This window comes from Meles meles, chromosome 21 (genome assembly GCF_922984935.1).
Source record: "Meles meles chromosome 21, mMelMel3.1 paternal haplotype, whole genome shotgun sequence".
Lineage (NCBI taxonomy): Eukaryota > Metazoa > Chordata > Mammalia > Carnivora > Mustelidae > Meles > Meles meles.
The window spans coordinates 28502483-28517752 of NC_060086.1; the positions used below are offsets into that span (position 1 = coordinate 28502483).

The 15270-nt window shown below is 45.1% G+C and overlaps 1 protein-coding gene across 1 annotated transcript in view; it reads left to right on the forward strand.

Moving 5' to 3' along the window:
• The first annotated feature begins 442 nt into the window (after positions 1 to 442).
• The window catches only part of LOC123933618 (transport and Golgi organization protein 1 homolog), a 74558-nt gene continuing 59730 nt past the window's right edge, over positions 443 to 15270 (forward strand). Inside the window, exons 1-14 of the mRNA XM_045992956.1 lie at positions 443 to 652; positions 5334 to 5355; positions 6142 to 6230; positions 6461 to 6541; positions 6894 to 7004; positions 7500 to 7563; positions 7730 to 7868; positions 10126 to 10227; positions 10877 to 10937; positions 11046 to 11081; positions 11161 to 11228; positions 11352 to 11446; positions 12443 to 12507; positions 14455 to 14602. Of these exons, the coding sequence (XP_045848912.1) occupies positions 509 to 652; positions 5334 to 5355; positions 6142 to 6230; positions 6461 to 6541; positions 6894 to 7004; positions 7500 to 7563; positions 7730 to 7868; positions 10126 to 10227; positions 10877 to 10937; positions 11046 to 11081; positions 11161 to 11228; positions 11352 to 11446; positions 12443 to 12507; positions 14455 to 14602 (1225 nt within the window). The 5' untranslated portion in view covers positions 443 to 508. The remainder of the gene's footprint in view (positions 653 to 5333; positions 5356 to 6141; positions 6231 to 6460; positions 6542 to 6893; positions 7005 to 7499; positions 7564 to 7729; positions 7869 to 10125; positions 10228 to 10876; positions 10938 to 11045; positions 11082 to 11160; positions 11229 to 11351; positions 11447 to 12442; positions 12508 to 14454; positions 14603 to 15270) is intronic.

The window sequence follows — 15270 nt, forward strand, 5'->3', positions numbered from 1 at the left end:
TTTTGGAAATGTTCCAAAGGAGATTTTCCAGGTCCTTCATGGATGTACAATAGAAGTCACTGACTTCTTACCTATTCTCAGTTTACATCGACTTATCTTGTCTATTTTATGTTGGCTTATAAATTCTCAAGATCTGTTAGCTGTAGAAAAAAATCTGCAATGTGCTTGTAGGTAAAGTAAAATCTCTTAAGATTTGTCTATTAGATTTTGCCTACAGCTTCAGTGTGTTATAATGTATATGTGATCACAACATCTTTTCAAAGGATACTGTTTGTTGATATTGGACATAGGTAAGCAACAAGGACCATCACCATGGTAAGATGATAAACACACTCATCACTCCCAAAAGTTTGCCCCAGCTCCTTGGTCATCCCTCTGTGCTCCTCCTCCTCCAGGAGGAGGTAGTTGAGAGGTATGCTTACCTCCTGGAGGCCGGTTGAGGGTTTGTAAAGTAGATTCTTTGTGACAGGTACACAGTAAATGTCGTTGAGATTCCTCATTGTCTCACATGGTATTTCAGCTTGTCTTTTCCTTGCCTGACCATTTCCATCTTGGCCCTGATGTGACTGAAGTTCTGTGGAAGCTTCTCATTTTAACTGCCTCCTTGGGATCCTGTGCCTTTCTCATTTACTTCTGGAGAAACGTCCTCGCTGTAAGTATACTAGTGTACCTTCTATACTTTCATTCATAAATAAGCAGAAAATTTTAGAGTCACTGGGCATTTTCATGTCCATTCAGTACTACAAATTTCCCTGCAATATGTCAATTTTGGTTATCACCTAGATTGATGTAGTTTTGAATTTCTATTGAAGTGCCTTCTTGATCCATATGTGCTTCTTCTTCTTCTTCTTTTTTTTAAGTTCCAGCATAATTGACAAAAGTGCAATGTGAGGTTCAGGTGTACAACATGACTCAGCAATTCTGTACATTTCTCAGTGCTCACCACAAAAAGTGAACTCTTCTTCCCCTTCACCTCTTTCACCCATTCCTCTACCCACCTGCCCTCCCACCCTTGTCTTCTTTAGAAGTGTGCTGTTTCATCTCCATTTTTTGGCCATTCTCCAGCTATCTTTCTGTTCTCAATCTCTAGTTTGAGTCACTTGTGGTCTGAGAACATACTTCCTGTGGTTTCAATTCCTTTGGTGGTTCACATGTGTTGTTTGGCCCCAAATATGGCCTCTCTCTCCGTGACTGTTCCATGTGAGCTTGAGAGGAGTGCCTATACTTTTGTTGTTGAATGAAGTATTCTGCCGATGTTAGGGGGCAGACTGCATCAGTGGATGGGTGATGCTCATCAGTTCACCTGTGTTCTCATGGAACTTCTGTATCTCTGGGTCTGTCAATGAGTGATAAGAGGGTTTTGAATTCTCCCGGTGTAGGAATGGATTCATCTGTTTCCACCAGAAGTATTTTCAGTTTCTGCTTCATGTGCTCTGGTACTCTGTTGTTGATGCATGCACATTAGAAGTTGTCGTGTCTTTTTGGAGAATTGACCCCTTTATCATTGAAATAATGCCTGTCATTACTCCTGACAGGTTTCCTTACTCTGTGGTGTGTTTTGAAGGATCCTTTCACTGGCCACAGGCTTCTAGTTCGATGTTTCTTTAAACACTATAAACATTTCTTCCTTCTTGATGGCATGGGTTCTGAAAAGAAGTGTGATGTCGTTCTCATCCTTCTTCCTCTGGAGTAAGGTGTTACTGCTCCCCTCTCCCCCTTCCCCCACCCACTCCCAACCCCTGCTCCAGATTTCCAGAACTGTTTCTTTGTCTTTAATGATCTGTAGCTGAATATTCTATAAGAGACATCATTGGTGTTTTTTGTTCGTTGTTTGTATGTGTGTTTTGATATTTATCCTGCATTAGATGTTTTATTTCCCTGGATCTTGATTTGGTAACTCGATTAATTTCAGAAAATCCTCTGTCATTATTGCTTCAAATATCTCTCTGTCCACTCTCCTATAGGAATTGGTATTCCTATTATGTGTGTGTTACACATTTTGCAGTGACCTACCGGTCTTGGATTTTCTGTGCTGTCTTTGTAATTTTTGTCTTTGTGTTGCTTTTCTGAATTATTAATAACTTTTTAACATTTATTTGACGGAGAGAGATCACAAGGGCGCAGAGAGGCAGGCAGAGCAAGAGAGAGGAGGAAGCCGACTCCCCACTGAGGAGAGAGCCTGATGCGGGACTTGATCCCTCAGATCATGACCTGAGCTAAGGCAGAGGCTCAACCCACTGAGCCAACCAGGCGCCCTTTCTGTTTCCTTTTTGGAAGGAAGTTTCTACTGGACATTCTTTACTGTCAATGATTCCTTCCTCTGGTTTATTTTGAGCCTCTTCATGAAGCCAGCACAAGCACTCTTGAGTTCTGTAATGGTGTTGTTGTCCAGAATCATGTTACAGTCTTAGAGTTTCATATCTCTGCCCACATTTACCATCTCTTCTTCCTCTTGTGCCCTTTTCCCTGAGATCCAGTATCATACATGGAAGGGACCTTAAAGTCCCAGCCTGCTAACCCATCACTTCTGCCACAGGAAGTGTGATTCTCGTGCTTGATCTCATAGTTTTTACCTGTAGTATGTCTTGTAGGGTTGTGTTGAAATCTAGATACTGTGTCCTGGTAAAGGAACTGAGGTAGGTGGGTGTTAGGGCGAGGTTTGCTGCTCCTCTGGCTCGGGGTTAGACTGAGGTATTCATCGTTGAGGCAGGGAGAGATGGCACTGGAGTTGAGCATTTCCCTCACCTCTGTGGCTTAGTCTTTGGGAAAGCCCGAGTTAGACTCTGGTGACATAATTTCGCTTGAGGGCAGTCCTTTCTAAGAAGAAAGACCCCTTTTGAGCTTCTTTCTAAATGGGGATATTCCCCCTCTCCCTGCCAATGGAGAAAACTTCCCTTCAAAGAGGAAAGAAAACTATTATGTATTTGGTGTAGCCATCGACCTTTCCACCTCCCCTGCCTATGGGGCTGGTGACAAGGGCCAGGGGAGCTCAGAGGTTCCTAATCAACATGTGAAATTCAAGGAATAACTATGGTTTCCTGATTGCCCTGCACTGATGCACTCTCCCCAACAACATTATTATGACTGGATTGTTGACAGCATGGTGAGATTCCAATATCCTGGCAAGATTTGGGGGTTGGCCTCAATCTCTCATCATCCTGTAAAACTTTTGACTGGGGAAATATGTTAATGGTGTCAAAATGAGGTCTGGCCGAGATGTTATTGAGCTTCAATAACATCAGGATGACTCAAGTCTGAATTGCCTGGCTCCCCTTTTTGGAAACATCAGCTGTCTTTCTGTCTTGGCTTATGCTTCATCTCTCATTGTGGGCCACTCTTTTTTCTCATTCGATGGCTTTTACTTCTTTTTGATGACACTCCGTCTGAAACAGTCTGGGAAGCTTCATAGCACCTGATGTGCCCTAACTGTGTGTGAATTCAGCAAACAGTCAACTCTTTGTAAGGTTTCAGGAAAGCTTTCTAGAGAAGGAAAGAGTCATCTATGACACAGCATTTGCTCCCTTGCCTGTCTGCCTGCGTTCTTTCGTCCTTCCTTCCAGGACTTTAAAATAGTCCCAGGTTCTATACTTCAGTGCAGATACTGGGTTGCAAAAACGTTAAGGACATATGCTAAGTGAAATAAGTCCAGTAGAGAAAGTCACTTATCATATGGTTTCAGTAATTTGTGGAACGTAAGGAATAGCATGGAGGATATTATGAGAAGGAAGAAAAAAATGAATTAGGGGGTGGAATCAGAGGGGGAGATGAACCATGAGAAACTATGGACTTTGGGTGCAAACTGAGGGTTTTAGAGGGGAGGGGTGTGGGATGGGGTGATGGGTGAGCCTGGTGGTGGGTATTACGGAGGGCACCTATTGCATGGTGCACTGGGTGTTATACACTAACAGTGAATCCTAGAACACTGCATCAAAAACTAATGAGAGACGCACAGGACCAGAGCATGGGGACACAGCTAGATCTTGGGATGTCCAGCACAGGGACCTTCCTAAAGGAAAGCACCAGAAGCATTCACAAAGGAAAGGAACCACGTTCACTGAACTAGAACTGGCCAATTTTGAATCCTTGCTTAGCAGGAATCCATACCCCACTCCCCAACCTTCAGAAAGAATTGGCCTGGAAACTGGAGATCCATTCCACAGTACTGCAGGTTTGTTTCATGTACCACAGAGCAAAACTCAAGAAAGCCAAGCAGCAATTAGCTGGAGTAGAAGTCAAGACCAGCTCTTCCAAGGGACCCATGGAAGCCCCTCCAGGTTTCCCCCATGGTGCCTACCAAGCTTCCCTGGTTTATACAGATCACCTAATACCTTCCTTCCCACTTGGCATATGATCCAATTTGGAGGTTCTCCCAGACCATTCTGTTGGCCACAAAATAATCCATTGTGGGCGCTTCCAAGACCTTAACATCTATTCCCTTTGTCCCATTATGGAATCTGAAATTCTTCCCACATGTTTTACTGCTAATTCTCTTGGTTCTGCATCTCCACAATGAACTTAATGGGTGAAGCCAGACACAAAAGGCCACACATAGTGTAATGATTTGCCACAATACCCGTCTGAGAGATGTGAGACCCACGCAACATGGATGCATCCCAGAAACATGCCCCATGAAAGACAAAAAAGACACACAACACCTGTAGGGTAGAATTGAGTGGAAAGAGGCAGTCAACAAACTGACAGTGAGGGGAATGTTTTGTGTTGTAATTAGGATGGCAGGAACTTGCACTAAATTCATCTGAAGACACAGAACAGCAATACTCTATTACATACACCACAAAAAGCAACCATGGGGCAGGCCCAAAGAGCAGCCGTGGTGGTAATCATTTTGCAATCTATAAATATGTGAAATCAACACACTGTACACCATATACTTGTATCTCAGTAAAGCTGGGGACAGTGTTTCAATTCCTTCTCAGTAAATACAATGAGAAAAAACTAATGACAAACTGTATGTTACTAACATTAAAAAAAGCTAGGGAAATGGTGAAATAATGAATATTTGTAAATGTCTGCATGATCCCTTGTCAAAATTGAACAGGTTGAACATTCATTGAATAGATTGGGAATAGATTTGGGGTAAAAAAAGAAGTCATACACACTTGTGCTCTTTATCAGAAATGGATTGTGAACTATGATGACTTAATCAGGAAATTCTAACTCTGTCTTCTTTTTTAATCCTGTGAAATCATTCTGCTAAGCAAAGTGATTATTGTAATATCTTTGGATTACAAATTCGGTATTTATCTGAACTATAGATTTTTACTCGTATTATGTTTTGAAATCCAGCTCATCTTTGTTTCTTCCTCTCTTAGATAAAGCCTCGACAATATGGAGGTAAGATTTCCAGCTTCAGTTTTCTTTGCCAAAAATTCTCGGTTTTGATGTGTATGATGTGGGTATAATTTGATGAGGGATGAATATGGTGACTTCTGATGTCTCACTGACTTGTTAAGTCTTGAAAATGGTTCTCTTCCCCATGTGGAGTCTAAGTGACAATGTGGAGGGAGTTGTCCTCTCTAAGAGACCAGGAGGAGGAACACCTCATGGGACTAGGGAGAATACAAGGTGTAATTTTGCAGAGAGATGTGTAGGAGGCAAGTGATGATCACAACCTGAGGTCTGGAGTGAGTATTTCGCCAGGAGCTGACTCTTGGTGAAACGTCAAGAGGAGAAAACTCTCTGAGTCTAGCAAACAGGCTACACTTAGAGAAGAAGGCAGATATTGCCATGCAGAGCATGCATCATAGGAGAGGATTAAAGCATGGTTTTGAGTCTAAAGTGGTGGGAGACTTTCCTGCCAGGGGAGAATGAATGGAATAGATTGTGTGCCCGCTAATCTACTATCCACTAATGGATAGTGTCTGGGGCCCATGGATTGTGGTGATTCCGTGGTGCTGGCTGTTGACGGCCTGGGTGGCCGTCAGGCGATTTGGAAACCATCGAATGTCATTGTTCATCACTGTGAGTGCTTGCTTTCTTCAGGCACAATGGGAACGCTAACAAGTTAGTGACACCCACGTGTCAGAGAATGTGTCTCTGGCCGCATCATTCAATCCCACTGGGATTATTCAGTGTCGCTGGTTTTGCTGATTATCTTAAAATTCTTTTTTCTCCTTTCAGTTACTTTAGACCAAATAAAGAAGAAGATTGATGACCTTAAAAAGGAAAACAGAGATCTTGAGAAAAACATAGCTAGTTGGGAGGAGAAGGTATGTGTGCCCTTTCAAATACTTTTTGTGATTTCATTTTGGTCACTTTCTCCTCTGCTAGTTCATTCTGTTGATCTATTTCATGGGATCCTGAGTGGTCCTTGAGTAAGAGAAGCTTCACAAATGTAGAGCACCGCCTCTCTTTGTGAAAGGAGTTACACATTGTTAGATAGGATTCTCTAACATGATGCTCTTTTGGGATTCTGATTCCTTTTTCATATGCTTTATAGATCAGGGAAGCAAAGAAGCAAGCAGAAACGAAGAGAGAACGAAGAGAGAAGCTTTCCCTTGCTGAAGTAAATAAATTGAAAGTAAGAACCCTTTCTTTGCCTGAATTGTGTTCTAACAACAGAAATAAAAATAATGAATTACTATTATTATTATTATTATTTCTGAGATTGATTGATTTGAGAGAAGGAAAGAGTGAGGGGAGGGTGTCTGAAGGAGAGAGAGAGAGAGAGAATCCCGAGGAGACACCATGCTGTGTGTGTAGCCTGAAGCAGGGATCAATACCATGACCCTGAGATCAGGACTTGAGGCAAACGAAAGCAGGAGTCAGACACTCCACAGCCTGGACCATGCAGGTGCCACCCAAATGCCCCAAGGAATGAATCATTGTCACTCATTCAATACATATATATATTTCAATATATTTTCTTGAAGGAGAACATCAAAAATGTGGAAGAGATTAATGAAAATCTGAAGGACATCCTTCATTGTAAACAGGCTCTCTTACAAGCTGTGAGAGAAAAGAATATCAAGAATGTGGATGTGGTAAGAGTTCCGTGTTAGTTGTCCTATAATGTGGCTCGGGAGGCTTTGGTTCATTGGGTGAGGTGAGTGCAGTGTACCCGTGTGCTGTTTACTCAGTAGAGAGTGGGTGTCTGGGAACTGCAGCTCCTACTGAACAGTGAGCTGCGATTTCACTTAGGACCACCACCATGAGGATGGCTATTTCAAGGTCTAGGAAGTATGGTTTATTTCACAGTTGGGTAATCATCACATCATTCAGCGCTGCCCTCCAAATTATGTAGATAATGCCACAAAATACATGAGCGATGAAGGGCGATAGCAAGCCCAATTGTATAGAAGAAGATTTTTTGGTTTGTATCTGTTCCACTAAGAAAGCCATTTGTGCGTTTTTTGACATGAACTAGTTTCCTTACTTTCTCCTTATTCTATTTATGCCTCAAGGGCTTTCTTTGTTGCCCTCCATGATCCTGTCCTGTTTGGTGCCCTCATATGTCTTTTCTCAAATCTGTCTTAAAGGTCCAAGATGAATTGGATGATCGAGAACTGAGAGCCTTGGCACCCAAAAACCAAGAAATGGAAGGTACGTTGTTTTGGGGAAAGAAATCTCCATATGGTGGCAATGAGTTTGCATCGGCAAGGGAAAGAATGCCTTCCTGCCTTCACGGTCTTGGCCTTCTCCTTTCCCCATCAAAAGCAAGTTCTTGGGTCATGGCACAAACACGCAAAAGGAAACTCATCCTTTACAGAATATGAAAAGTTCCTGGAAGACCAGTATAATGCCCTGCGTTCTCAGAAAACAGCTAAAGAAGCAGAATTGAACCTGCTAAAGAAGAAAGTGGATATGGTGGTGGAGTTCACTGAAAGACAAAAACTGACGGCAGAAGAGTAAGCTATTGCTGTTCTGTCATAAATACTGTTGCATAAATTTATGTGGTGGCAAGTCTAGATAAGTGTATTTGGAACTTCTGGAATTGGATCTTAGAGTACTTTTGCCAAATGCTTTCTGTAGAATTGCGCGTGTCCTTCCTATCTTGATTTGTGTAACCTGCATTTTCCTGTCTGTTCTAATGACTTGCCACACGTTGTTGTGTGATTCACTGGGGTAGAAGGGGGAAGGTGCCAGCATTAGTCACTTTGATACCTGGATCCCCTCTGGGTCAGTCTACATTGTCCCTTCAGTTTCACTCTAACCACGTGCACTTACACGTCCTGCTTTAGGTCCATTTCTTGTTCAGCATGAGACTTGGGTCCAGAATGTGGAGAGAGAAATGGAATTCTCTTCCTGAAAAAATAAGGAAAGTTTCTTTGTGGAACGAGGGCTTGGGCTCCAGCAATACTGGGTCCCGTCATCTGGTGTACAACTGAGATCATTCGCTGCAGCCCAATTGCTAAGAAGGCCAGGGTATTTCCTGTCCACCTGATTTTCCTTTTATTTTTTATTTTTTATTTTTTGATTTTCCTTTTTAAAAAAGATTTTATTTATCTATTTGACAGAGAGAGACACAGCGAGAGAGAGAACAGAAGCAGGGGGAGTGGGAGAGGGAGAAGCAGGCTTCCTGCCAAACTTGGAGTCCAATGTGGGGCTCGATCCCAGGATACTGGGATCACGACCTGAATCAAATACTTTTAAGCAGATACTTAATGACTGAGCCAGCCTGGGACCCCTCCACATGATTTTCTAGGTGTCACTCTCCCAGATCCGAACCAAAGCCTGCAGTTTCACTGAGTCTCATCTTTGTTGGCTGGATGGGAACATCGTTTGTTGCATTCCAACCTGTCCCCCAAAGGTTGCTTGTTCATTTACTTTGTATTCACTCGCCTGTTCTGGAATTCACTGATGTGTCCTGGGGAGATTGGCTCCCACTGCCAGGCTGGCTTTCTCCTAGGCTTCCTCCTTCTCCATCTGGTTCTCATGTTTCTTCATGTGCTCTTTAGAACTTGGGTGCATTCACTCACAAGTTTGCTCTTGTGTCCAGGGTTTCCTTTGTTTCTCAGGAGGAGATCAGGACATTGGAGTCCCTCATTCATGTTGAAAAGCAAAACTGTTCCTTGTCTTCCCTGGAGACTCATCTTTGTGTTATTTCTTCCCATTCCAGGGGTAGGGGCTGCTCTCTCTCACAGGCACCTGGGTTCTGTTCATTTTAAGTTCTTCTTGGGGGGTGGTCCAGTGTCCTGCCCACCTTTCTCTCTTCAACACCATATACCTGAGCCCCACATTGACTGCCGCTCCAGAAGACATTTGCTGAAGGATACTGGAGAGACCAGAAGCACATGCTCATGTCCTTCTCTTTCTAGAGCTTTTGTCTCTGTTTCTAAAGTCTTTCTGCATATATTCTTGACAAATGTTCTGTTGAAAACTTGTCAGTCGACACCACGAACAAACGAGTCTGAGTGCAGCCCAGCAAACCAACATTTTTAACATCACCATTTGCTGTGTTCACTATTCATGCACTTGGTCTTGTTCAAGAAGGTTGACTCAATGGAGTTGACAGTTTTCTATCTGAAGTCTGTTCCCTGGAGACAACACCCTGAGTATGTGACAGTTCACCTGGATTATTTGAGGACATACTTTTGGCACGAAGATTGGCCTTTTCCTATACCAGGATCTTTCACGAGGGGGCAGGGGTTGTAATTCTAAAGCCTAGAGAGGTGTGGGAGAGTTTCCATGCCAGTGAAGCCACATTCTGGAAGGCTCCTTTTGGGCTGAGTGTGTTGGACCCAGCCTTGCTCTGAGGATCAGGGCTCCTGATGGAGGTGTGAGACTAATGATGGGCCACTGCTTCATCCTAATGGGTGTAGCTGGTCAGGCTTGGCTTTTCGCTTTGAATTGAAATGAGCCTTCACCATCGCAAACCAATGACCAATTCTGAGAGGGCACAAAGTGCAATGTTATTTGGTGACATGGTGAATGAATTGAAATAGAGAAGTATGAGGGCAGTCCAATTGCAGGGAACTTGGCAGCAGCCAGAGTTTGATTTTTCTTTAAGCCTAAATGGGGCCTTCATTCATTTCCCTGTTGTGTTGTCAGTCTGTGCTTTTAGCGGAGACATTCCAAGCTAGGCCATCAAGTGTGCTGGGAGGATAAATGGCAGAAATTCAGGACCTTGTCTCCTGGACAATGGATATATCTTTCCCATCTTAGGAAGCTAAAAGAGACCATTTATGAACTGAATGCAACCAAGAATGAGCTGTTAGCTGCCGAAGCAAATCTGAAGGTAACCAAAGAAGAAATGGACAAGTATAGGTAAGTCCAGACACTACATACTACTGGCTCCTGAAATCCCTGTTCCGTTTGGATTTTTAATCTTTGTGCATTATTAGGACTCAAGTAATATAAACAAAAATTCAGAGGATGTATCCAGAGAGAATTAACAGACACGGAAAAATAAGGAACAAAACAATTACATTACTAAACATGTCATGGTCCCCAGTGCTGGCATGACCTTGTGAAAACTGGCTCCACAGCAGCGTCCTTGGTGTCAGTTGTCCTCATCCTGAGGAGAGCAGTTTGTCCTAGGACGAATCTTACCTATAAACGTTGTAGTGCCATCTGATGACGCTGGTCTTTGCAACCCTGGGAACCATGGTGAGGATAGAATTAAAGGAGAATAGAGCTTCATGACAAAAGACACTTGTCATGTGATTAACTGAGGGAAAGATTGAAAACGGGTCAGGAAATTATGTCAATTCTGAACCTGCAGGCGACGAAAAACAATTAAGGAAAGGCTGTAACAATAGCTTTGATCCTTCCAATTATAATCAGGTGAAAGTGTTTCCTGTGTCAGGATCAATTGTATGAGGGGACTGAGAGAGGAGGATGGTCACTTGGGCAGATGATTGAAAATCACACGCAGTGTTGGGTTTTGTCTGATGAAAACAATTGTCCCTCATAGGCAACAAGTGGAAGAAATGCAAGATCAGCTGCTGGAGGCCGAGTTCACCTTCAAACACCAGGTAACCTGAATTAAGCCCAACACACTGACCCCTTGGCACCCCCTGCAGGTGATGGTAGTAGCCCTTGGGGCCCTGAACATGGGTTTTTGGTGTGTTGGCTTTTTTCAGATCGCAGTTCAGGAGAGGAAAGCTGCGGCTAACTGGGTGAGTGTTTTCCTTTTCCTCGTCTTCGTTTCGGGTACAGTTCGGCACAACTGAAGGTGGGTGTGTTTTTCTCCCGCAGATGAAGGCTCGAGATTGGGAGAGGAGGATAGTGCAGCAGAGAAGGGAGAACGCCTACCTGAAATACAGGTGTGAGAGTTTGACGTGCGTTTTTACGGGTGTTTGGATGGGTGACGGGTATGCTGTTTAGTGCCTAGGAGAGGACGTGGTGTTGTAATTCTTAGAGATGTCCATTCTTTTTCTGTGTTCAAGGCTGCGCATGATGGAAGGGGAGATGCTTCCTGTGGGATCCATGTGGCACGGACCGATGCCGGCAAGGCCTGAGTTGCAGAAGCCTCTGTGGCAAGGTAGGGAGCATGATGTGAAATGCAGCAGCCTGATTTCTGCTGTGAAAGTGCACAGTTTCCTTCCCGTTCCTGTGCGTGATCGCTGTGTGTCCTGGAGAGAATCACAAGCACTATGTAAGGCCTGCAGGTTGTCTGAAGGGGTGACAGTAGGGTGCTTTCCTCATATGCCCCCAGACAGCAGGACACTTGCCGCTGTGACAGATGGAGCTCACACCCCTCCACACCTTCCCTTCTGCTACCCCCTTCTGAAGAGGTGAGCCTGAGAAGGTGGGAGCCGAGCTCCCTTCCCAGCTCGACTCAGTGGTCAAGACTTGGGGGAAAAAAAAGACTATTTGTGAAAAAGGGCACTTATTTACTCATTGTAGATGTTCCTATATTTTTGTTTTATTTGTAATCTATAGGACCACATTCATCAATGAAATCTATTTTACTCCTCTCATGTTATCGGTGCAATGCCATAGCTTTATTGCTCAGTCTGCCTATGTTTTCTTTGTTCGTGACTATACAACTGTCAAAGTCTGTTTCTTCCCTGAAATGTCTACTTGTTGGGCAGTCATGCATGCTAGGTCTCATCCACAGGCTGGACAAATGAGCCATCCACCTGTGGCCTGGGAAGAGAATGTGGGCCATTCATGTCGGGGGGGGGTGTGGATGTCAACCACCCCAGGCTATTCTCACTTAGATGTTTAATCTATGAAGACAAAGTGATTTTGCCTGATGTGTGTTGAGTGCCCCAATTTTAGTGTTGATTTCCAGCCAGGTGTACCCCGACCTGTCCACACGTGATGGATTACTTTTGGAAACTCTGGAACCGGGGTCCTGGAGTGTCTCCCGCAAGAGTCAGGTGACTGGTGTCTCTCTTAGCAAAGGAGTCACTTGAGTCACGGGTGAAACCCTCTGATAAGGGACCAGAGTGTGGGAAAGAGTGCAAGATGGGAGAGGAAGGCATGGAGGGCATGCAAACCACAATAAACCTCTGTCCTTTGTCTGATCCAGCACCAAGACCGGTTCCCAGGATGAACAGCAGCACCGACCCTCGAAAGGACCCAGAGATGGCTATGGTAAGTGTTGCAAGCAGTTTCAGCTGTGTCCGTTTCTGAAATGTATTGCAGTGTGGACAGCACCCTGTCCTGGCCTTGTGATGTTGCGTGTGTCCTGCGATCATCCATTTCAGAATGCACGCTGTTCACCCAGGAGCCTCTGGGCTGCTGTGTTAGAGATCCTCAATTTCGTGATTCCTCCCAAATCTGTAGATGCTTAGAGATATGCGATGGTGTCGTTTCTTCTTGGCGGAGTCTGTGGCCATGGATAGCCCTTGTGGAGTGTAGAAGACCCCTTTGTCAGGGAGGGAAGCAGAGCTTCTCAGGCAGGGGCTGGTGGGCTTCCGGTTGACCCACGTGCGACTGCACTTCTACGCATGGACACCGGGCTTCCCATGGCCTCTCATTGTGCTTGTTCTCAATGTACAGAATTAGATGCTGTGCTTGCCATGATGGGGGAGTGTGGTCCTGGATGTAGATACCGGCCTGTGTGAAATGGAGTTTTTTCTTTAGTTGATTATCCTTGGTGGCAGACTCCTTGTCTCTGTCAAGGTGCAGACCTATGTTAACATGTGATGGTAGTTTTCCCCATGGCCTCTGTTCACCCCAGGGTATAGGTGAGACGAAGGAGATGGGTAGCTGTTCTGGCACGAGTGCTACTGTCTTGCAGCTTGGTGGTAGGGAAGATGCGTGTGCGTGTGTGTGCACCCCTGCCTGCCCACAGTGCACCTTGGGGAAGTAACGGGGGAGGAGGACCGTGCCCTCCACAGTGAAGTCCTCTGGTTGGTCCAACTCCCTTTAGGTTACGTTCAGGTGCAACTGGTGTAGTGCACATGCCGGGGTTAGATGGGTCTGGTAATCCTCACAAACAGAACCTGGGGAAAACTCTCTCTGTATTTTATACTGTCTCCTTTGCAGTCTAGAATGTTCTCAGGACAAGTTTCATGAGCCATCCCTGTTTTACCTCTGCTGGAAAACATGCTGTGCAGAACCCACGTACATACACCCTTTCTCCAAGTAATTTGAAGTATTAAAGCTCTCAGGCGCACTGTCATAATCACAACCCGCACACACATTCTAATGGGGGACGCCAGTGATTACCTGCATGACCAGTGCCTCCCAGCCCTTCAGCTGGGCTTCCAGGAGCAGGTCATTTGGTCCTAAGTTACCATAAGAGCTGGTTTCTTTTCTCATCACATGTGTGGATTTTTCCATCAGGAAGCATATACATTTTTGTGAATTCTCTTATTTGGCCTTCCCATGTTCATTTCCCATTGGACAAAATGACTCTGGAACTCCATACATTGAAAATTCCAAATGACTCTGTTTTAAGACAAACACAGCTGCTGAGTGTACATAAGGGTTATTGGTATCATGATCCTTGGAAAACACTTTTCAGTGCCTCTGTCAGACCACAACCACCACTTTCCTCAAGGGTCTTTGTGGCCATGGACAGAAACTGTAGAGAGTAGAGGACCCGTTGTCAGGAGGCAAGGAACTGTGGGGATAGTCGGGGACTTACAAGCAAACGATTCCCCTCACGTGGCTCGGAAACATTGCGGAGAAAGGGCATTCAGTTGCGTCACATTCTCTCTATTCTGACCAAAATAAAATCTTCTCTGGTGGCTGAGGAGGAAAGAGGAAGTGTTGTCCTGGATGTCGATGCCCCCGTGTCTGGAATGTGCTGCTTTACTAGTTTGCAATGATCCTTTTTCATCTTTAAGACACTACTTCTTGCTGGTGAACGTGGGCAGACATGGGCAGTGATGTTTGGTGACAGGCTATTCCTGTAACAGCCATTGCCCTCTCCCTCCTCACTGTACTGGCCCCAGCTGGGAGGGGCATGTACGTTTTCTAGCACCATGCAGCTCTCCTGTAGAAGCCAGGTGCTGAGAACTCTGTTTTGGTTTCTTTTCTTGGTGTTGCAACTTTTTTCTGTTTTACTAAAATATTTTCTTGTCTATTCAGCAGGTCGGTACAAGTGTGAGAGTGTTTCCTCGCTGCCCAGGACCCCTCCGTATGCCCTACCACATGGGGCCAGGCTTCCCTCCTCCTCCTCCACCTCCACAGTGGTGGCCATGGGGGCCTCAGCCACACCTCGTTCCTCCACCACATGGTGAGATGATCTGAATTGACGTGAGCCGTAAAGCGTATTCATAGTTGAACCACATCCATTAGAGGAGAAGATGGAGAGGTGGTACCACAAGGCTTTGCAATGCAAAGATAAGCCTGAGTGAGGTCATGGTAACATTCCTCCACTTTGGGTGGACATCCATCTCATGGACTGTCTGGTTCACCGTACAGAACTGGGCAGCAGGTGTCTGTCGTGGAGAAGAAAAGTGACATTTCGCAGAGGACAGCCATAGAAGCATTGCCCAGGTGCACTGCGCAGGCACGATATTTGGGCCTCTGGGCTGGATGAAGCACAACCTTCACATCACTGTCATGTGTGGAGGCCCCAGTTGTCCAGCATTCTAGATTAGTTCTGGAAACTTTTGTTCCTTAGGCAGAGTGGTCATATCCGCAAGGTGAGGAACTGTTCCCTCCTTCGCCCACAGGGTCAGGAGAGTCCTGTGAGAAACATAAAGTACCCAACCGAGGTAGAGCATGGAATAGGCTGGGGCAGGAGAAGGAGGTTGGCTTGAATCCTGCGTGGTCATCGCCAATCTGAATCCACCTCCGTCCCTTCTAGGGCTTCCTTCCCATTCAGAAGCCTGTGGAGCTCAAGGGGACAATAGCAGCACTGTGCCCAAGAAGGTCCCAGAGGAGAACCAAGTAAGTACA